Source organism: Raphanus sativus, chromosome 4 (assembly GCF_000801105.2).
Source record: "Raphanus sativus cultivar WK10039 chromosome 4, ASM80110v3, whole genome shotgun sequence".
Lineage (NCBI taxonomy): Eukaryota > Viridiplantae > Streptophyta > Magnoliopsida > Brassicales > Brassicaceae > Raphanus > Raphanus sativus.
Window position 1 is genome coordinate 36,756,866 of NC_079514.1, and position 24,212 is coordinate 36,781,077.

Consider the following 24,212-nt stretch of genomic DNA (forward strand, 5'->3'; position numbering starts at 1 on the left):
AACTATAAACTTTGATCAATGAAAAAGTAATGCAGACAATAAATAAGGTGGAGATATGGAAGATGACTATGATGGAGGAGTGGCCAATGTTGGCTTACCACAAGTTTTCAGTGCGGAGAAAGGTATCAACATAAACTATACGCGAAGTTTTAAAAATATTCCACTTTCTTCTTCGAAGCTTTTTCCTTTAGTTTTTCTTGCAATACTTTGCTTCACTTTTCTGGATAATTGTACTTTAGTTATATGTTTTTGCATTTGGTTATTAACACTACTAGATATTTAGTTTCTTACGAGTTTATAAGGATCATCTTCGTTGTCACCTATTACGTCATGTACAATTCTTTTACGATTTTGTAGGTATATGTATATCAAAAAGAAACATGTAACTTTTTTGAGAAAGCTTCGTAATTAAAAAATAATCTAATTAACCAAGAGAGCCAAAATACATGTTAGCTCTTTTTACCTAACAATATTTTTGGAATTATTTTTTTGGGATAAGTCAACCAAAACGTGGAATTTGCTCATTTTATTGAGTTTGTAGATGACGGGATTGACTGTTAGAAAATAGACAAAGATGCACTTTCAAGTTGGTTGTAACGAGATTATCCAGTGAAGTTCAGCTTTCATATAGTAGATTTAATTGCTTAAACTATGATTTCGACCTTTCCAGTTGTTAGAACCAAGCAAAAAAAAAAAAACTTACAAACGTAAAATTATGGCTTTATAAATAGGTATCAGTCCACTGCTATATAACTTATAATTTCCAAGGCTGCAACTAGATTATCCATTTTTGGAATGAAATAGAATGATCAATTCCTTTAATTTCATAATAAAATTTACCATTTAACTGAATTGAATTGAATATTCATTCAATCAATTCCAAAAATTATAAACAAAATACAAAACAAAACATTTCACAACAATTTTGATAATGAATAAATGGAATAATAATCTACTCCAGTTTTCTATTACATTTTATTCATCTTTTTCCATTTCTCTCTATTCCATTTATCTAGTAAGCAATCTGTTGTCCGGGGAATGTTCTGTCTAACTTAGCATATATACAGCAAATAGGAGATATTGTTCAATATATAAGTGATCCCTTAAACATACCCTGGTGGTTGTGGTTCATCACCCATACTTGCTTGAACCTTTGTTGTCGCAGACATTTTTAGTTGCCAATCTTACTCAGCTCACAAGATACATTGTTGTCAGCTTTCCCTTTACGACATATAGTAAAGTTTATCAGTTGATTTACTAAACCTTTTAAAGTTAACTAAACTGAAATACACCTTCATAAAACAAGAAAAATATAGCACAATGGGTTGTCGCAAGCAATTAAATGGTAAAACATTTGTTTTATAAAAAAAAATATTAATTTTAAAAATTTATAAAACATGTAATTTCATTAAAGTTTTACTTTATATTTTTATTATATAGAAGATATTTCAAAAATAATAAAATTGTATTATTTTTTCTAGATTTATTTGTATTGAACAAAGTAGATGAAGTATTCGCAAATACAAAAAAAAATTCTAGATATCTAGAAAACCAGATATTCATATTTTTTCGAAGTAAATTAAATCAGAAAATCAGATATCCGTGGCAAATCATAAATAATTGTATATTCCTTGCATTTTCTGTTAATTGTCATTCTAGGTTTATGTAATAGATTAATAAATTATATGATTTTATATATTAAAAAAAAGCACAATTACCTATATATTTATCTATATTTCAACCAATAGAAAAGTAAACTGGAAAATTTTGTTAATAAATTTTATAATAAAATTTTGTTGACAAAAAAAAATATATTAAAATTCTAAAATAACATTTGTTTTAAAGTCTAGAGAGTTTTTTTTTCGTTTCTAAAGGAAGTTCCTCGTAGCGTTTTCTTCTCCGTCGATCTCACAATCCAGCGTCTCTCAGGTACGCTATCTCTTCCCCTGAGTTGTGATTGAATTATCGGCGTGATCGATCTTCCTTTGATCTCGGCATCTCTACAATTAGATCTCTACCTATTGGATCCATTCCTGTCCTCGATTCATATCTCGTACACCCCCCCCTAATAAACCTTAGGGCTGGGAGTTTCGATCGTAGGATTCATTGTTAAATCTCGCGTCGAAATTGCTCCCTGAGAAATCGACTGTTACATTGTTACCTGTCACTTTCCTTTTTTCCTATTCATATTCATATTATTACAATCTTTCTTGGTTCTATATAGAATGTGCTTACTTACATGTGTGATGCTGTTCAGTGTTCATTAATAAGAAATGGATTATAATGCACTGAGATTCAAATCCATTGTTATTTATATTTTCCTGCAGATAGTTTATAGATGATACATATGATGTGTTTGTTTGTAACTTTTTCATTGTTTCAATTTACGTCGTCACATATTTTGTGAAGCAGGTTTAGTCATTCTAGAAACATGTCGGGTCAGAAGATTGAAACGGGTCATGAGGACATGATCCACGACGTCCAAATGGATTACTACGGTAAGAAAGTTGCAACTGCTTCATCTGACTGCACCATCAAGATAACCGGCGTCACCAACAACGGTGGAGGATCCCAGCACCACCTAGCCACATTAACCGGCCACCGTGGTCCTGTCTGGCAGGTCGCATGGGCCCACCCTAAATTCGGATCGATCCTAGCCTCATGCTCCTATGACGGCCAAGTCATACTCTGGAAAGAAGGCAGCCAAAACCAATGGACACAAGCTCACGTCTTCACCGACCACAAATCTTCTGTCAACTCCATCGCCTGGGCTCCTTATGAGCTCGGACTGTCCCTGGCTTGCGGGTCGTCCGATGGTAACGTTTCGGTTTTCACTGCCCGTGCTGATGGTGGCTGGGACACGGCGAAGATCGAGCAAGCTCACCCGGTTGGTGTCACTTCTGTCTCGTGGGCTCCATCTACTTCCCCTGGTGCTCTTGTCACTTCTAGCTCGCTCGATCCGGTTTATAAGCTAGCTTCTGGTGGGTGTGATAATACAGTGAAAGTGTGGAAGCTCTCTGACGGGTCGTGGAAGATGGATTGCTCCCCGGCTCTGAAGAAGCACACTGATTGGGTCCGGGATGTGGCTTGGGCGCCCAACTTGGGGCTCCCTAAGTCGACCATTGCTAGTGGCTCGCAAGATGGGAGAGTGATCATATGGACGGTGGGGAAAGAAGGTGAGCAGTGGGAAGGTAAGGTTCTTAAGGACTTTATGACTCCGGTTTGGCGGGTGTCGTGGTCGTTGACCGGTAACATGTTGGCTGTGTCTGATGGGAACAATAACGTGACTGTGTGGAAAGAGGCGGTTGATGGAGAGTGGGAACAAGTCACCGTTCTTGAGCCGTAGGTGTTTTTTTTTGATGTTTCTTAGACCGGTTTGGTGGTCTTTTGAGGGAATGTGGATGTGGTTTTCTTAATTTTGGTTCGAAACATTTTGGACATTTTATTCTTTTCTAGACTCTTTTGTTTTGTTTCTTCTTAAAACTTATAAACCAGATCTTCATGAATATAATTCCCTTTTATTTTTAAACTTGACTACTTAGATTTTTCGGATTATGATGTTGGGCATGTTCTTTTAATAGTTGTTTCGATCTGTTACCGTGACTGCAGGTTGCAGCTTGTTTTTTCGTTTCCATCTTGTTTTCTCTTTTACATTCTCAGAAGAGGAAGACCGAAGACGCTTGGAAAAAAAGATTAAAGAAGAACTACGGCATTTGAGATTACTTGTCCCTCAGTGCTAACTTATTATGGGCCCTTCAACGGCCCATTGCAGCTGACCCCAATCTTTTGTCATGAGCCTCTTCTTCCTAAATAATTAGTTTGAACTTTAAGCTCAATGGGGATCATCAATTTTCTCTTAAAAATAAACCAAAATTAACAAAATAGATGATACGATCCTAGGAACGCTACTCTAAATATTTAAAGGCTGAAGCAACGAAGAACAGATTTTGTGATGAATGATAGAATGGAGGTTGTGATGGAATGATGAAGGGAAGATCTGGAGGCTGGATTGATGGCGAGATTGATGAGTATGGGAACAATGATTTCGACACAACCAAGGGCTGGAAACAATGGTTGCTGTTTTGCAGAGACTCTAGGATGATGAAGATCACGTTAGAGGCTCGGATCCAAGTTTAGAATGAATCAGTTTTGAGAGAACAAGTTTCTGCTGGAAAAGTTTCTTTCACGTTTATTCTCTGATCTTCTTAAACACCAAGTCACGTTAACTTAAAGAAACAGAGAGGCACATGAGCCTTAGGGTTTTCGACATCTAAACTATTAAAACTGAAGTACAATTAGCTATGTCCCCTTAGTTTTGTACAAAAATTACAGGTAAATGCCACTAGATTAACTATTATTAATTTCACACGATTTGTCTAACGTAACCATTATTAACATAATTCATTAATGGGCCGTAATCTAACACATTAGTTATTCGCTTAACATAACCCATCTTTTTGCGCAAAAAAACGTAACCCATTAATATTAGAAAATATTATTTCTCTTCTTCTTCTCGATTGACACTAAATCTACTTTTATTAAAACAAAAAAAAAACTCTTCCTTGGCATTTCATTCTAAGTTAATACAATGTATAAATTAAAAAAAAAATTACAATGTATATGTACTTTGGACAACTAAATTCTTCAAACAAAATTTAAAAACAAAAAAATATACCCGCCCTTAAAAGGACGGGTCATAATCTAGTACCCTTTTAAAACAAACAGCAAGTAGTTCTAAAAATATAAAAGAAAACAGCATGAAGTCTGAAATTAAAACAACAGAACATGCGACATAAAGAAAGTCTTTATGCGCCAAAATCAAACCAAGTGCTTAGTCAAATAGCTTTATTGAAGAGAAAAAATGTCCTGCCTCGTTAAAACCTTGAGAATGGTAAACCCGGTGTAGGACAAACCCATTCTCTAAGGAAAGAGTACAGCTACACATTATCCTCTTTGTGGCTATTCAAATAAGTCACCTGGTTCTTCTTGCGGAATATGGGTGAATATGTTGTAGATAGTAGTGGTTTGATGATCATCTATTTCCGTGCTAATCAAGGCTCGGACTTCCTTAACTAGCTCTTTAGCTTTTGAACGTGTTACTCTGGCTTCCGAAGCTAACTCCTTGGTCTTAGATCGTGTGATCCTTCTTTCTGGCTCAGGAACATCTTCCTCCGAGCTTGAGCCATCCATGATCATATCAATAGACAAATGTGTTTTTCTTTAGTCTAATGGTACGATTCATATGCCCACATTACAATTTAGTTAGATAAGATGGTTAAACCTTAGGTCGTTAACTCAATTGTTAATTCAATTGGAAAGAACTCTGACTATTGTGTTGGAGGTTCCAGTTCGAATGGCTATTGGAATAAAACTAACATTACATATTGTGATTTTGAATATAGAAGGGGTTACGGACTTCGGCTTCGAACCTGCTAGTTCCTAGTTGGAGATCTCGCCGGTCCGAAATCCAAACTAATGTATGTTGAAAGCCTAGTATTTTTACTAATTAATGTAAATGTCTAAAATGGTTAAAACACCACAACCATTTTTACAAATAGTAAAACTTGTTGATCCATGGTCTAAACCCCTCACGGCAAGTACTCCACCCATTTGAATATAGCATTAGGCCACATGTTCTTAGTTGGTTAATATATTTGTTTGATATATTCACATAAGCCATTAGACCATACTACATTTTAACAACGTAAAAACAAGATTTTGCGACTGATTTTTTGATGTATGATGGACATTTGTAAAAACGATCGCAACTTAAATATATCTAAATAATGTGTAACATACGTGAATTTTGGTATTTCTCCTGTCTACCTATATTTATACATCATATATAACTTAAAGTTATCTAAAGAACGCACTTATTTATCTGTTCAATTCCAAAACTATTTGATAAATAAAATCAAAATGATAAAGTGAAACAATAATTTTTTTTTTTTTGAGAAAGGGCTTAAAATTTGAACCAATAATTGCTTCGACTTGCGCAGAAAGGAGGGGCATATAAAGTACACTCACCTTCCTTGTTCGGAAAGAGTACATCAACACCTAACTGTGGAGTGTATTATCCCTTTAGGGTATTCAGATTATGACTATTGATTTGAAGCTTCCCATACAAACAAAAACGGGTGATTGGGTGAAAATTATTGATTTATGTCTATCGGTTGATAATCATCTCCTTAGACATGTTATCAGGACAGTAAGATTGTATTAGATGTCTAGCTAACGAAGTTGACATGTTCCTAACATGTAAAGTAAATAATCAATAAAGTGAACTATATAGTTATATAAGCTATAACTAATTTATAACATACAAACAAATCAAGGTTTCTCCTATTCATAGTACATGCGGAGTTACCCAAGAAAATGAAAAGATGAAGGAAATTGGTTTGATTTGATTTACGTTAGAAGAATATACGACTCAACTATGACATATCTTCAGCTAACGAGACGAAGAAAGTATATACGTGTTTGAGGTGAATTTGGTCAACAAAAATGAAAAGAACTTAAGAGTGGGACGAACAGAGACGTTTTATTAGAGTCGGAATAATGAAGTTACAAAGGTAAGAAAGCCGGCTAACCGGAAAATACAAGAGAACGGCGAGATACAAAGGTAAGTAAGGAAACCCTAATCTAATCGCAAGTCTATGTGTCAAAATGGTGATACCCTTTCTCTTTGTCCTCAACTCCTTATATAGTCTCTTAGATCGGTTGTTTTTAACCTAACTCGTCACCTTTCTTGTAGGCCTTTAGCCTGTAAGGCCTGATCGGATCAACTGTTCGGCCCGAACCGTTAAGTTGGTCTCTTCGGTCACTTGTCGTTTACCTAAAGTAGTCATGAGCCGAGTCGTGGCTCAACGAGAGCCGGCTCCCGAGCCAATCAATGCCCAATTGATAGCAATAGGCCTCTTGTTCGCTGGGTTTTGTGATGGTTACAATTCATCCCCAACAATATGGATATGATACGAGTGCTTTAATTAACAGATCAGCGACTCTTAATTAGTCTTTACAGTAGTTTAGGTTACAACATGTTTGATAACCACTTTAAAGTGGTTACGAAATCTTTGAATTGGCCGGACCTTCCAGTTGCATTAAGCTCTAGTGCTTGAGCATTTCCACGTTTTATTGAAGATTTAGGAGATCGATCCAAATCCAATGATCAATATTAGGATATTCATTAAAATAGAAAACTGCTCTATATATATTATTCCATATTATTTTAGAAATATAGGTTTTATAATTCACTATATAAACTATATTGTAATCTATTTTTAATGAGAGTAATATAATTTTTCCATAAACACTTTTGTGTTCTTTGCTCTTATCAATTTGTCGCGTTTTGTCGAGTCTACAATTTCAAATGAGAATAAACTTACTTAGATTCAATCTCATCCACGTTTGATTTTTGGGACATTATGACATGCATGTAATTCAGTTTCAATAAATTCATGATGTCATTTAAAATAAATAGACATTTTACTTTTATTTGTCAATATCTTCATGCATATGTTATTGGGTTGTCGGTGGAAAATGAAAATTTAAGCAACTGGTATTCGATAATATGACGTCAAATAAAAATGATTAATAATAATACTATTGGGATTTGTTTTACTCATCTACTAGCATGCACTAAATTTGGCTGTACGTATGAACATGTTTTTAAATACTTAGACCATTTCCATCCCTGAACCCCAATTTTGGGGTTCATAACTTTTTTTTTTTAATTTTAATCGATTTTTAAAAAAAAAAAAAAAAAAAAAGAGATCGACCAATCGCGGGTCTCCACGTGTGCGTGGGACCCGCAGAACAGTGTAAGAGTTACCTCTTAAACAAGAGGTTTAAGAGGTGAGAGAGTAGAAGTTTTAAAGAAAAAGAGGGATTGGTGGAACCCCATTGCTAGCAAACTCTATTAAGAGTTGTGCAATGGAGGTGCCCTTATACCACTGCATATTGGCACTAAAAGAAAACAAAAACTTCAACAAACTTCCACCACTCGAGCGGTAAGACTTACGAATGTAAATGATTATAAATTTGTACGAGCCATATGAAGATCACATGGAGTAATTGTACTTGTCAGGAAATGCGGTACATCTATCTTGAAACCTAATAAAAAGGGGACATGAAGGAACACATAACCGGCACGATCAATCTCCTTCGTATAATTTCCATACAATATTGAGATATCTAGATTACAAATTTTTGATGTTACCAACAAAATTTTATTCATTAAATAAACACATATTGAAAAATGATTTATTCTTTAACTATTTTGTAGCTCTCAGATAAGATAGTTAGGATGCCATGGACAACAAATGGTGGCACCTACTTGAGGAAATCTTTTTTAGACTGAATGAGAACGATGATTTACCTAAAGATCATAAACGCATTGAATGGCATTATGGCATACACTAGTTCTAGAAGCAAAAACCAAAACGAATAGCTTCAAAATAAAAACCAAAACTAATAATTAACCATATGTAGGGTCCATTTCTCTCGCTATGTCATGCTCCAGACAAAATGCAAGAAACTTAAACCACACATGTCTTGAATTCGCACGGTTTGACAGTTGGGCGTTTGGCGGTTGACATAAGCAACAAAAATAAATGATAAGATTTTCAAGCAGAAAAACATAAATTCACTTAACAGTCATGGAGTTACATCATAAATATCATGTCATTAATCTTACGAAATAGCCGAATGATTTCTATCCAGGTCAGTAATCAGTCAACATGCAATCAATCTCTTTAGCTAGCTTAGCTACACATCTCTTGGATCCACAAAGAGTGTCGCCGATTTTGATTTCCAGAACATATCGTTAAATTCACCCAAGTCGGTCATCTTTTCTTCACATTTCAACGGTTTGATGCACCATGTGTCATCGTCACATGAAAGCATTTTCCAATGCGGAACAAACCTACTCATAGAACCATCATCGCCGTTATTTTCTCCGTCGACTTCTACCACCAGGACCTTACACGCGCCGCCGTCATCTGAGGCAGCCATGTTATTAACGTGGTCACACAATGCCCTAACGAGTTTCCCACGTAACGGACCTTCCGCGTGAACACCGTAAAGGAAATAAAAACCAAACGGAGTAAACAGATCAGGTAATGCGGTTAGGCCCAAAAACAGCAAGAATCTTCCGAGAAGGTTGCAAACTTTGGTAAGAAGCACATAGCTCAAAGGAGCTTTCCCGATCCTAAGTTTGAATACTTTGCTACTGTTCCATACACTAACAATTGCCCAACTGTTGATTTTGTCGTTATTGTTGTAATAACCCACCCATGTCCCCATGCTTAACTTGTTCCCCAAGATTTTGTCTATGTCGTCCGGGAAAAAATCTGTCGTTGGTGCAACGTGTGTCCGGTACCATGATGCAGCTTCTTCCACCTTATAACACTCAAAAGAATATATATTAATGTTAAATTTTTTCCATGTGAGCAGTGAGCCTACTTATAATTTACTTATGTTATTGTATAAATTGATTTAAATTTCTTATGATATAGTTATAATTTTTTAAATGATAGTAAAATCACCTTTAGCTTCCTTATTCCGATATCAGAAGGCAATTTCAAACGCCGACCGGGGTTTACCGGATTGACCAGAATTGCCGGGTTTCTGAAGATGGTATAGCCAAGTGTTCCGACGAAAAGACCGAGAGAGGCCTCATTGTCCTTTTGGGTGGCCATGTAAGCATAGTCAACATTGTGAGAGACGAACCATTCCTCCAGCTTTCTCACTAGAATCGAACCAATGCCACAGCGTCGATAAGGCGGCACAACTCTGAGACCAAGAACGTAACCCACATTCACTGACTTATCATGAAACTTAACTGGCTTCACTGAACCTTGTATGGAACCAACCAGCTTGGTCCCAACATCTGCCACCTATTAAATAACGTACAGTAATGATAATTTATATAATCCAAATAGTTAACTAATTATTGGTATTTGGCATTGTGTTAACATATATTGTGCACAAAAGAAAGTTAAACATATATTGACACAAATGTTGTTTTAACGTTCTTACACGAATTAAATAAGTACGAGAAAGGGGTTACATTTGGTTTGCCACCAGAATTGACACATACGACTGAAGAGTAGCTTCAGTGAACAAAAAAAAAGACTGAAGAGTAGCTAGGCTAGTTGTAAAAAAAAGCCCTCAACATTTTAATTGTTTATTTCTTCAAACGGATATACTACGATATAACAAACAATGATGACCTAAAAAAAGATAAAACAAACAATTTTTTGATTGAATACAATTTCTAATTTAATTACTAATACATCGTTAATTATTTTAAAGAGCACTTCATTACCTAAATTATCTATGAAATATAATTCATTTGATAAGAACTTTAAAAGAATATAAATTACGAACTTTTAGAATAATATTTTTAAATAAAAATATAATACCAAAATGACATTTTTGAAAGAAAAAAATAAAACACTACGAGCAAAACCTATGTTATTGGAGTTTAAAGTCATCATTTTTTCTTCATCAAAATTTACTATTTAAAATGCAAAAGAAAAGCGAAGTATCTCCATACCAAAAATAACAAAGAGAAGAATATGAAACTGCGAGAGGAAAGTAGGGAGAAACTAACCAGCATGGTGCAGAGAGGAGTATTCCGAATTCTGCAGATGGGATCGCCTAAAGTATCTGTGAAGAGAAAAGTTTGGTCGTTACCAATCTCACAACTTTTCTCCACACATTCCATTTGAATTCTGTCCCTACGATCATTGTAGCATCTGATCACCACCTTTTCATCATCTTCTTTCCCCCATTGCCCCACCATTTTCACTCCCTCTCTCGCCTCTCCCCCTCTCTCTCTATAGAATGAAATGAAAAGATCAGCTATATGCAACTCAAGGAGAAGACCCAGCTTATGTTATATTGCGGAATATTATAGAGCTTCAAAACTTCACGTTCAACTAATTAATGATATGTCCATAGATAAGAGATGTTCTAATTATAGAATTTATCCAATCACACTATTCCACAACTTTTGTTTTGTGGCTATGACCTATAAATGCTATTTATTTTTTATAAGAAGACATATATATATGATATTAATCATTTAATTACCCCAAATCCATGAAACCAAAAATTTAATTTTACTAAGTTTAAACAAATAAATCAAATCTCTTACATATAAATTTCCTTACCATTTTGACAAATGTTTTAAGGCAATAAATTTGACCAGTTATTGTAATTGTTTCAAAATATTGACTTGGAAGAAAAAAGGAAAATAATATATATATATATATATATATATATATATATATGTATGTATACATACATACAACATATAAGCTAATTAAGAGTGCCGATGACTAAAAACATGTATATCATGAATGCTTGTAAATTGTTGACTAAATTTTGTTAAATATATTTGAACTATTTACTTTATAAGGTTTGTTTATTAATGGTTGGGTCCTGCTTTCTAATTTAGGTAAGCAATGCCCACATACTTTGACTCAATAACACACAAATGTATAAAAAAGTTTACCTTCTAAGAAAGCGTTTTATATTTGACTAACGTTGTTAGATATGCACACGATTAGAAAGTATTAAGTGTTAGTTGGATCTTTAAACAAAATCTTATATGTGAAAGCCATTTTGGTCATATGACTGATTGTTCATTAATGGTTTTACATCATAAAATCTAGAGAAATTGCCAAAAATACCATTTTCATAGTACCACTTTTCATGTTTACACTAACCACTTTTACCACTACTTTTAATGAAGGGTTTATATTTGAACGTTTAGGATTTAGGGTTTAGATTTTATGTTTAGGGTTTAGATTTGATGTTTTAGGGTTTAGGGTATAAAGTTTAGGGTTTAGAGTTGAGGATTTAGGGTTTATAGTTGAGGTTTCAGGGTTTAGGGTTTAGGATATTGAATTTAGGGTATATAGTTTAGGGTTTAGGGTTTAGAGTTGAAGATTTAGGGTTTAGAGTTTAGAATTGGGGGTTTAGGATTTAGAATTTTGGATTAAAATTTTGAAAAGCATATAAAAACAAAGATATAAGAGTCTTTAACATTTTAATAAATAAGGTATTTTTGAAAATGTGTACTTAGTGGTGATAAAGATGAATAATGGTACCTTCAAAGTGGTATTTTTGAAAATTCCCCTAAAATCTATGATTCAAGTTTTAAAGAGCAAAATTATGCAAAATAATGAAGGAAAGATTTATAAAAGATCTACAAAACTAAGCAAGAAATATTATCAAACGTATATATTCCATCGGACGATTTAAATGGTACAATCAAATATGATTTTTCGTAAAATATATAAAATTATCGGCTATAAAATGGTTTAAAATATTTTTATAATTATTTGTAAATAACATATTATCGAGAGTTAAAAAGTCTTATTAAGCCAATTAGTAGATACTTATTTTCTGTAGCATTGTTTATTTTTATTTTAACTAATGAAATCTAAAATATAGAATTTCCAAGAATTTGCTAATTTTGTATAAAAATTAAACTATGTTTTCTATATTCCTACTTTTAAAGAATACATAAAGTACAATTATAAAAACATTCAACAACCATCTAATTAGATGTCTAGACAGACAAACATTGGATTTTTGTTAACCGCTTTGAAGAGAATCAGAAATTATAGTATTATCACTTTTTTTTGTCAGATACCTATTTTAACTAGATCAAATGTTAGTCAGACGAGTCGATTTTCCAAAAAGCACATCCATCTATCTGAATCTGATCTATATAGATTGGATAGATGTTGAAGTGCCTCCTAGATGTCTAAACGCCTAGACAAACGATTTTAAGAATTGAAGATATGCATAAATGATATTGAAGATTTTGGTAAGATACAATATTTAAAAGGAGATACATTTTCAAAATTTCTGTTTTGAATAAAATAACATAAAATACAGAATATAGATGACTAGGTTTTGTCCATATCTAATAACAACTAGAGAAGTGATCTCTCAACCTCTCCACACTAGAAGTGAACACTCGTTATTTATTTGTCCCCTTTACAATCCTCCTTTTCTCATTTTCACTACTAATAATATTCCGCGAATTCTGTTAGACCTACGCATTTTATCCGGACCCAAAAATATAAACTAGTACTGATACAAAAATACTCGATCCAAACCAAGATTTACCAGTATCTATCGAGTCTCAAATTCTTCTACCCAAAAAAACCTGAACCAAAAACAAGCGATCCGAATAAATTCAAACCCGAAAAACCAACTCGGATAGATCTAATATGAATATACTTGACCCGATAAAAACCAATTCATATCCGACTTAAATACATGAATATCCATAGTTACTATGATTTTGTGATTTATTTTATATATTTTTATTTTATGATTTAGTTGAAATATATGTTTGTTAACAATTTTGTTATTATTTTTGTACCATTTCTAAGTAATATGAATGTAAAATTTAATGTTTATTTTTATTTTAAGTTATTTTGTATAATTTTAAATATATATGACAGATTCGATTAAATTTGATGTGTTTGGGTATTTCATTGTTTTTTTCTGATCCTAAATTTCTGAACCCGATTGGACCCGATACGAACCCAAACATCACATATGTTTTACACGTATTCTAACTATAGACTCGAATCGGCCCGAATCAGAGAAGAATCAATCCGAACTTGAAACAAAAAATTTACAAGCACTTATTAGATCAAAATGTCTATGATAGAAATGATCCCGATCTGAAAAGAATGGTCCAAACTTAATCTGAAGACCCGAATTCCTGGACCTAAATTCTGTCTTGCAATATATTAGATTTTTATTTTTATTTCCTAATGCTCTCTGATGCTAAAATGTAGTATTAATCTTCTAATACAACTGCTAACAATGGAAAACACATACCAGAATTTCCAAGCAACAATTCAGATTGATATTTATCTGGCACATGCCCGTTTATTAATAAACTAGGTGTTTTCCTGCACCATGTGCAGTGATGAATTTTTTGAAAATTAAATTTAATATTTAAAAATGTAATTTATTAATATTATATATTTTATTATTTTGACCAATAATTAATATAAATATCATTTAATTAAGCATAAAATTAAGAAAAAATAATTTTGTTTAATTTTAAATTATATTTAAGAATATATGTATATATATATAAAGTTAGAATCTTAGATAAAACTTATTTATTTCTTTTGGTTAAATGTATTAAATCAACTTGTACAAAATTATTAAAAATCATATAAAATTATATAGTTATCAAAAACTAAAACTAAACAAAATTTATATAATTTGTAGATATCTGTTGCTAAAAAAAAATTTGTAGATATCTAAAAGAAACTAATGATATTACGATTAAAATTTATATTTTCTTTAAATGCAGAAAATTTAGAAATTTTAGATAATAAAATTTTATAATTATAAAAGTAAAATTATATAATATTTCGAAATTCAAAATGTCATATTTGAATATATTTATTTTATTGATGATTTATGAGTTATCACCATATTCTAAGAAGTTTACCAAAAATATAAATCAAAATATTAAATGTAATATATGAGTTATTGCCATATTCTAAAATGATTTCCAAAAATATATGTCATTATTAAATGTAATTGTCCATGTCATATTTAATCATATGACATGTCATCAATCTTATTAGTCATGTCACAATTTTTTTGTAAAAACGATTATAGAGAGGATATATGGCAAATCATTTTGCAAATAATGTCTAGGGGATTTTAATTCAAGAACAGTTTAGAAGTGATTGTTGAGATGCTGAGCTTGGAGCAAATGAAAGAAAACAATTTTTTCGCGGGGTCATCAGCCACAAGTTTTGCTGAGCACATAGCAAATGAAAAAAAAAATTAATGTGGAAAGTGTATTCATGTATTGGTTGATCAACTGATTATTATTAGACAGATATTTGCTTATTCTTTGTAAGCTAATTATTTTTAGAAATTAAATGCAAACACTATATATTATCACACATAAATAACCAAGAAAGATACAGTAATTTAGACCCAAAGTAAAAATTTACGAAAGGATATCTATAAATTAATTTTTATTAACATTATTCATTTCATATAAATTTAAGTAGGATGGACATATAGTTTGAATAGGCATTCATATCCAATTTAGACATATTTCAAGATGTTCAAAAAAAAACGTAATACCCTTAAAGTACAGATAAACAAATGGAAGAAGACACCAATGACACGGAGAAGAAGCAAAAGATGTTTCATAAGATGGAATGTGATCCCTCGCCTCTGGCAAGTAGGTGCAACTATAAGCTTTGATTAAGTTCTATACTCCGGGTTTTCAAAATGTCTAAACTCGTAAGTCCGGTTTTCACAAACATAACCAAATTTATAAACCATTTTTGATAAATAAATTTTATATATTAAAAAAATATAATATGTTTTAATAAAAAGTAAGCATTAGTTATGCATCCCAACCGTGGAGATTACACTAAGTATCTGGGAATAAACAAATCAGAAAAATATAAAATAGAAGAAAGATGCAAGTTACCGGTTATTAAACTATATTTTCTCAGTTTTATCATAAGTGTTACTTTAAATTTTTTTTATTTTGTTTTAAATTAAGTATCATTCTACAATTCCAATACTTTTTTTTTTACAATTCCAATTCCAATTCCAATACTTTTGTACACTAAATCTAATTTTTACTCATTTTGAATAAGCAATATTTTTTTATTTAAATCATTCTTATTTAATTAATCATATATTAAATAGTGATATACTAATCAATTATATAAATTTCTTAATATTCCTAAAAAGTGTCAAAGTAATACTTATTTTGAAATAAAAAGAGTAATTTTTATATATTGTCTATGAATTCTTGTCTATGTGTCAGCTTTTAAATGTCTTATTTTTAAAAATAAAATAAAATAATAAAATAATTAAATATTATTACTTTTGTGACAAAGAAATTCTAAGTATTTGCCATTAAGATTGTTCTTATTAAAGCCATAATGAAAGAGACTCGATCAAGGAATTCTTTGGAATTCTACATGACATTCAAAACTTATCTTGTGACCTCTCTTTAATCACTTTTATTTATGTCCACGAACTGAAACAGGGTCGCAAATGCGCTTGTAAAGGCTTCACTGCAATCCTGCAACACTACTAACACTGCTATGTAATTGTTATTTATCTTGATGAAATATTTTGTCCAAAAAAAAGATGGTTAACCAAAGCGTAAATCAAGCACGAAAAAGAAATAGTATGGATTTCACTGTGGTCACATTGAAAGGGAATTTTCATGTTTACTATTTTGTTGATATCATTATTCATGAATTACCATTATTAAAAAATATATATTTTTTATTAGAAGTCAAAAGACTCTTATACTTTTGTTTTCTATATATATAATAAATAATTATTTAAATAAATAAAAATAAATAAAATATTTAAAAAGTAAATTTTTAGTGTTTTTCGAATTATACTTTTCGAAAATCAAATTCTAAACCCTCAATTCTAAATTCTTTCTTAAATTCTAAATTCTAAACCCTCAACTTTAAATTCTAAACTCTAAATTCCACCTAGAATAGTTAATTTTAGGGTTATAAATATATTTTTCATTTTTAAAAGTAAAGATAATAGTGATTAATGTAAACATGAAAAATGAAAAAGGGTATTATGAATGTGATATTTTTATAGTTTTCCTACATTGAATTGGATTAACCATAACACTTTGCAATATGAATCTTCCTATCAACACGTCGGAACTTTCCATCCATAAAGCTTGCACATGATTACATTTACGAAAGTTTTATCAACTAATTAGTTTATATGACACTAAACTCCACGCCTCGTGGACTCGATTTTCATTGGCTTTTCCAACAGTAATAATTAAAAACGATGGTCCTAACGCAGATTGTTTTTAACTTTTATTGGTTTATAGAAAAGATTTGCTTCTATAAGCCGATTATTAAAGAGTTGGTTAATCACTGCTTTAAACAAAAAAACAAGAAATAAGAGTTTTATTTTATCCACGAAAACAAAAGGCAAATACAAAGAGCGGAAGAAGGAGAATAATATTGTTACCATACTAAAATATTAGTTGGCAGACAAAAAGCAATTACAAAATAATATGATTGAGAAATGTTTGGAAGTTGATAGAAGTAGTAGAGAACGAATCATCTCATCCTCACCAACTTAACTAACCAAAGCCAAAATGAATACGTAACTGAATAAATATGAGCATTTTATTTATAAAATTTGAACATTTAAAGAATGTTTTTGGATTGATTTGATTATTAATTCTCATATATGCAATGCTTTTCTGAATAGTGTTGAGCTTGGGAGTTTGCCCCACAAAAACTTAGAGATGGAGCGTAAGTTGATTGGAGAACAACATCCTAGGATGAAATTCCCAAAGATTTCCAGTGACTTTTTTAAGTAAAAGAAAGTTGACAGTTGACAGACTTTCACATAAGAATTGGAAGTTCTTTTTTAAAGATATATATATATATATATATATATATATATCTGCCCGAAGATAAGGAATCAGATAAGGTTATAAGCTTGCTTTGAACAAAATCATCTAAATCAAATTATTACAATCCTAGCTTCGTTCACCCACTAAACCTGACATTTTCCGCTAGGTTGTTTTTTGAAATCCTTTGATATTGGTTGCTGTTCTCAACCATTAACATAATTCTCGAGAAAGTGAGGTTCTCCTTGTTGCTTCAAATGCCGGGAATTCCCTTGACGTTTCTAGAGTAGCTAGTTCTCGATGATTTCCACAAAACTCATAACATTCTCTGTCTATGAAGCTCAAGACAACTGAAGGGGAGAAATTAGATACTTACCAATGCTTTGCTAAAGCCACCAAAGCCAGTATGTATGAAGAGCCACACGACACTTTGAGTTGAAATCCAATTGAGGAAGCACTTGCTTCAGCCATCTACGAAACCTGTACAAAGATGGGTTGTCTTCATCGCCACATCTTGAAAACCGCCTCTAAACCTTTGCAAGAAAGTTAGCAACACACACCGTAGAACCGTCTAAGCATTTCAGGCCTTTGAGAACCAAAGAACCATTTCTTGACCACGAAAAATCAAACCCCTGAGCCAACCGGAGACTGATACAACAGTGTTGAAATGAGAGGCTTAACTCCTCAAGCAGGCCGTCACCTACTCTCGGAGATTAAACAAGACACCAGAGGCGGGAGCTACGAAAGATTTGCGAGGCAGCAAGAAACCTTTTCATGGCCATAGACGAGATTCAAAGAGAAGCCAGATGCCCACACACAAGGATATCAAACCGGACACTCTCACCACGATCACATCCGCCTTCTATCCTCGCCTCATAAGCCATTGAAGACCGGAGAACCCTTGGTTACGGCCCGAAGGGACCAGAATCTCTCCGACCCAAAGAGACCCTGAGTAACAACCACAATAACCGAACAAGCACGACACACCAGACCCGCAGTAGCATACCACCACAAAACCCAGCCGTGACAAGACCCCTCGTTCCCACCTCGTGACGACGAAAGACCGGAGAGATCTAAAAACGGAAAGTGAATCGCTCCAAGAACCCAAAAGCCGACTCTGAACTGCTCCATATCACCAGACCCTCGCTGCAAGTCCGGAGAAGAAGCCATCTCCACCAAGCATCAGCTTCTCGCGACTGAAGCTTCCACCGGAGACATGAGTGTCGACCTAGAAGAGCGAGCATATTGGGAGAGAGATAGCAGAGACAGTCGGGAGCAAAGAGGAAAACAAAAAAAAGGAAGAAGATTCCTCTCCGGCCCCGACACTCGCGCTGATGCGCTTGTACGCCGGAGGAGAAAGTACAATGCAATCTACTTTAAGGGTCGTGAGAGAAAAGAATTGAAAGTTAGTTTTCGAGAATCCTAAATACATAAGACAATTAGGGGGAGTGATTAGCAAAGTAACACTAAAGGTTTTTTAAAATTTTGATAGTCACAAAATTATTTATAAGATTTTTAAAAGTTTTTTTTTTAAATCACAAATATTCTAGTTAGTGTTGATGATACTAAGAAACGAAGCCGATTAGGTTTTTAATTTAATGGTTGTAAATATTTTCTTTTAATTCAGAAAATTCAAAAGCCTAATTTGTTCCAATCAAAATTATAAACTTTCTAAAGCCTTCAAATATCCTTGTAAAACTTCATGTTCAAAATAACAAACTTTTTTCTCGAAATAACTAACTTTATTTAATGTTATTTATTTATTTTAATGTCATAACTCATAACTTTTATTATTTCTAAAATCATATTCATTATTTAATAGTCAAGATTACACATGGAAATTTCGGTTCAGCTCAGCTAATTCAATATCCATTTTTATGGTTTTAGAGAAATGATTAGTTTGGGTATTTATAAAATTCAGTTCAGTGCCGGCTCGGTTATATTGGTGTTCAAATAACAAAGTTAGAAATAACTAATATTTGAAATTTGGTTTCATTTCAGTTTGGGGTCGGTTTTGATTTTTCAGTAGTTTCGGTGAATTTGAATAATTTTTTATGCAGAATTCAAATTTTGGAGAAATATTTTGGTAATTTGTTTTTTTTTCCTGGAATTCGGATCAATTGGAATATTTTAGAGAAAAACATTCAGATTATATAATTTCCGAATAATTTAGTTTAGAAATAATATTTTGAGAATATTTGGTTATTTTAAGCTAAATATAATCTATATTTAAATATTTGTATTTGGAAATTTTGGGCATATGTTTGGTTCTAGGTTTGATTCACATTCAGTTTTGACTTTCTGCTTCTAAAAAGATCGGGTTAATACGAAAATGTATGAAATCCGATTCAAATTCATTTTTGGTCGTGCCAATTCGGTATAGTTTAGTTTTTTTTTGTTCTGGATATATGTGGATTAATTTTCAGAACCAAATCAAAACTAACAGTCAGAGTGTCCTCAAAGGCCCAACTCCTCTGATTAATGAAAAAAGTATACAAAATCCCAAACTATCACGGCGCGGATATTTTTCCTTTAGCACGCATATGGGTCTGGGTCTGGGTCTGTTAATGGCTTTTTAAAGCGTTAAATAAACCCCAGACCAATAAACCCATAAATAAAGAATAGTCCCTTGTCACTACTTCAACTTGGCCTACATAGGCATATTTAATATTTTACTCAAACTCAATTTCGGCCTATAAACTATTCTTTTAGCACATAGTGGCCCAACAGCAAAATACAACTCTTACAATGAAAACTAATCCATTTTTGCGTCCTCGCAAGTAGCATCCGAGCTTGTGACGTCCATCAGAGTCAGAGAAGTCAACATCTTAATACAAATTCCTAATCAACCTCATCAAATTCCTGATGAGATTGAGCGGTTACCAAAGTATAAGGGTAAAAACGTAATTCACACGAGATGTCGTTTTGTGCTACTTGAAGCGGCACGGTGTGTAAACAAGTTGACGCCATGACACGTACGCGCTTCGTAGCCTCTACTTCGAGACCATTGATTCAAAATCAATCTACCACCGTCCGATCAAAAACAAACATTAAATCTCAACCCTTCATTTAATTAATAAACCCCCACGAGGAAAAATAAACCATTTATTTTTATTTTATCATTTTCTTCTGCTGTTATCCTCTCATTGTCTTCCTCCTTGATAATCCAATCCATGGATTATCGTAGCTTCGACTCTAATCAAGAAACCTCTGAACCGTCGAAATTTGAGTCTTAGATTCTCAGTTTTCTCGTAAAGTTTTGAACTTTTAAGTCATATGGCTTATGCTCGCACCTTCGCTTCGTTGACCCATCTCCACCAAACCTTCTCGCCGCCGATGATATCTCTCCGACGAAGACGACTTCACACAGCAAAACCCACTTCACGAGTCACCTGCAACCTCAAGTTCAACCACTCCTCCGCCGCCGGCGGGAAGCTCCGATCATCATCCCGTTCCGTGGAGCTAGACCGATTCATCACAAGCGAGGAAGAAGAAGAAGAGATCGGAGACGGGTTCTTCGAGGCGATCGAGGAGCTGGAGAGGATGACGAGAGAGCCCTCGGACGTCCTCGAGGAGATGAACCACCGTCTCTCCTCGCGGGAGCTGCAGCTGATGCTCGTCTACTTCGCGCAGGAAGGGAGAGACTCCTGGTGCGCTCTCGAGGTCTTCGAGTGGCTGAAGAAGGAAGATAGAGTCGACGAGGAGATGATGGAGCTGATGGTTTCGATCATGTGCGGGTGGGTTAAGAAGCTGGTGGTGGAGGAGTGTGGTCCCGGGGAGGTGTTCGAGCTGTTGGTTGATATGGACTGTGTCGGGTTGAAGCCTGGGTTTAGTATGGTGGAGAAGGTTATTGCTTTGTATTGTGAGATGGGGAAGAAGGAGAGTGCTGTTCTGTTTGTGAAGGAGGTTTTGAGAAGGAGAGATGTTGTTGTTGGTTCTGAAGGGAGGAAAGGTGGGCCAAGTGGGTATCTTGCTTGGAAGATGATGGTAATAAAGTTAATAAAGTGTTTACCTTTTTTTTGTTTGGTTATGATGACGTGGCAATGACTGTTTTGTTTTGACAGGTTGATGGAGAGTATAAGAAGGCTGTTGATTTGGTTGTTGAGTTGAGACGCTCGGGGTTAAAGCCAGAAGCTTACAGCTATCTGATCGCGATGACAGGTGTTGTGAAAGAGCTGAACAGTCTTGGGAAGACGCTGCGGGAGTTGAAGCGATACACACGGGCTGGTCTTGTTGCTGAGATTGGTGATCACGATAGGTTGCTCATAGAGAAGTATCAGTCGGAGCTTGTATCATGTGGACTTGAGTTAGCAGCTTGGGCGATTCAGGAAGGGAAAGATAACGAGTCTATCGTCGGGGCGGTCCACGAGAGACTCTTGGCTATGTACATTTGCGCAGGGCGTGGACCTGAAGCGGAGAAGGAGCTCTGGGAGATGAAGTTCGCGGGGAGAGAACCTGAGACCGACCTCCACGACATTGTGATGGCCATCTGCGCTTCGCAGAGAGAGGGTGATGCGGTTTCGAGGCTTATGACGCGGGTGGAGTTCATGGGGAGTGAGGGAAAGAAGAAGACTCTGTCGTGGTTGCTAAGAGGGTATGTGAAAGGAGGGCACTTCGAAGAGGCTTCGGAGACGTTGGTGACGATGATCGACTCTGGTTTGTGTCCGGAGTATATCGATCGAGTGGCTGTGATGCAAGGGATGACGAGGAGGATCCAACGGCCAGGAGATGTTGAGGTGTATATGGGTCTGTGTAAGAAGCTGTTTGATGCTGGTTTGGTAGGACCTTGTCTTGTGTATATGTACATGGATAAATATAAGATGTGGATAGTGAAAATGATGTAAAAGAATTGAGCATGAGGTTTAGCTGATACATGAGGGTTGAAGACTCGAAGCTAAGCTTGGAGGGGTTGAGATCTTTCTATTTTTTGGTATATAAATATGTAGTATGTAAGTGTGTTAAAAAAATGTATGTAAGCAATAATATATGTACATCTTTGTGTATGAAAGGGATGTAGCTAGGGTATGTACACATAGGTATTCACCATGTACTGCATTTATGAAATCGTCTTTGAAATTCTATGTTTGTGTACTTAATAAATAACGATTCAGGTTGAGTATCAAAAATATCTTAAATATGAAGCTGTTTATTTATGATTTTTAGTAGTGATCTTGTCGAAATTCGAAACTCAAAACTTGTATTTTTAGTTTTCGTAGTTCACAGGTTTTAGTTGGACGCATTTTTATAATTACTATAGGTTGAAACCTCTGCATAGTAGTGAAAAATAGCTATTCAACTGTTTAGTTGTTTGAAGGATCGGAGATTAAAGAAAATGATTTCTCTAAAACCTTGGATAATGCTACTTATAACAATAGTATGCAAAAGATCTTTAAGCATCAACTTCAGATGATTAGTGGAAACATGTTGTGTGATGGGAGGTTATTTCATATTAGATGTTGTGCACAAATTTTGAGTTTAATAGTGAAAGAAATGTTAAAACTAGATGTTGGTCTTCTGGAAAATACTCGAGAAAATGTTAAGTTTGTAAACGCGTATGGATCAAGGATATAATCATTTGAAGCATTTTTTTCAAAATGTAAAGATTAAGAGTGGAATTAAGGGGATAAGATTTGTGAGTTTTTGAAGCCTTTCAGCATTATTAACACTTTCTTATTGGACATTAGATATTTCAGAGGTAATTCAACTTTTTGACATGCATGGAAAATTGAGTTTTTATTAATAAAATAAGCTTGGAGGGGTTGAGATCTTTCTATTTTTGGTATATAAATATGTATGCAATAATATACGTATGTCTCTGTGTATGAAAGGGAAGTAGCTAGGGTATGTACACATAGGTATTCATGTACTGTACTTATGAAATCGTCTTTGAAATTCTATGTTTGTGTACTTGCTTAGTAAATAACAATTCAGGTTGGGTATCTAAAATATCTTAATGTGGAGCTGTTTAATTATTTATGATTTTTAGTAGTGATCTTGTTGAAATTTGAAACTCAAAACTTGTATTTATAGTTTTTATAATTCACAGGTTTTAGTTGGACGCATTTTATTTTTGTTAATTACTCTAATTTATAGGTTTTTATCTTAAACTTTGCCTCTTCACGTACTTCAACTATAGTTCCAATTCTTAAAACTTAGAATTAAAAATGCTTTCCGTCGATGATTATGATATATGTTAACTGGTGATGATTCATGTTTTCTAATGATAAAAGTCTTTAAGCTTTCTAATGATAAAGTTTCATTTTAGCTCGTTGTTTCCCGAATGTTGAGGTTTCATTGTTAAGTAAATTATCTCTTACGGTAATTTTTGTGTTGATTTAGATCTTGTTGCTTATGTTCTATTGTAGATTGTTTGCCATGTGTTTTGATAAGAAATAGGTTTTGTGTGTTGATCGATTTGTTGAGTCCGGCTTGAAACGCTTCTTCTGAACTTTTTTTTATTAAAAGAAAAAAAAAAGGGTTTTGATTAGTTGAAAGACAACGGTCTCATTTGATCATTTGGTTAGTTGCAATGGAGAAACTTGGGTTTTGATTGATTATCTAAATCTTTTGTTTTGATTGTGAAGTATCAAGTAAGACAACTTACATAGCAAGAAAATCTCAAGTACTGAGTAAGCTGAAAATTTTTTTCCTTGCAACAACGATCATGCGGTCAAAAAATTTGTACGCTTCTTTTTTATTTCCCTACAGAGAGGATTAGGAAACAAGTGAATGAAAAGGACACTTTACTTCAGTTACTGCGATCATACTGTCA

At 33.7% G+C, this 24,212-nt stretch overlaps 3 protein-coding genes across 4 annotated transcripts; 2 read left to right on the forward strand and 1 right to left on the reverse strand.

Moving 5' to 3' along the window:
* The first annotated feature begins 1,831 nt into the window (after nucleotides 1-1,831).
* Nucleotides 1,832-3,529, forward strand: LOC108849712 (protein transport protein SEC13 homolog B). Of its 2 annotated transcripts, none has more exons than XM_018623303.2 (2): nucleotides 1,832-1,929; nucleotides 2,413-3,529. In XM_018623303.2, exon 2 carries the CDS (start codon nucleotides 2,432-2,434, stop codon nucleotides 3,344-3,346), a length of 915 nt encoding a protein of 304 aa, XP_018478805.1. In that variant the 5' UTR covers nucleotides 1,832-1,929; nucleotides 2,413-2,431; the 3' UTR covers nucleotides 3,347-3,529. The 2 variants fall into 2 exon arrangements, with proteins under 2 accessions (XP_018478805.1, XP_018478806.1); XM_018623304.2 differs by having other exon boundaries at nucleotides 1,867-1,929; nucleotides 2,410-3,529.
* A 5,237-nt stretch (nucleotides 3,530-8,766) lies between these two features.
* Nucleotides 8,767-10,807, reverse strand: LOC108853324 (probable N-acetyltransferase HLS1). The gene is made up of 3 exons (XM_018626749.2): nucleotides 10,616-10,807; nucleotides 9,546-9,896; nucleotides 8,767-9,399 (listed from the first exon to the last, which is right to left on the reverse strand). The coding sequence occupies exons 1-3, from the start codon at nucleotides 10,805-10,807 to the stop codon at nucleotides 8,767-8,769; spliced, it is 1,176 nt and encodes a 391-aa protein (XP_018482251.1).
* Nucleotides 10,808-20,560: 9,753 nt separating this feature from the next.
* LOC108853802 (pentatricopeptide repeat-containing protein At2g30100, chloroplastic) lies at nucleotides 20,561-22,519 on the forward strand. Its single transcript, XM_018627244.2, has 2 exons — nucleotides 20,561-21,427; nucleotides 21,505-22,519. The coding sequence occupies exons 1-2, from the start codon at nucleotides 20,717-20,719 to the stop codon at nucleotides 22,282-22,284; spliced, it is 1,491 nt and encodes a 496-aa protein (XP_018482746.1). The 5' UTR covers nucleotides 20,561-20,716; the 3' UTR covers nucleotides 22,285-22,519.
* The last annotated feature ends 1,693 nt before the right edge of the window (nucleotides 22,520-24,212 follow it).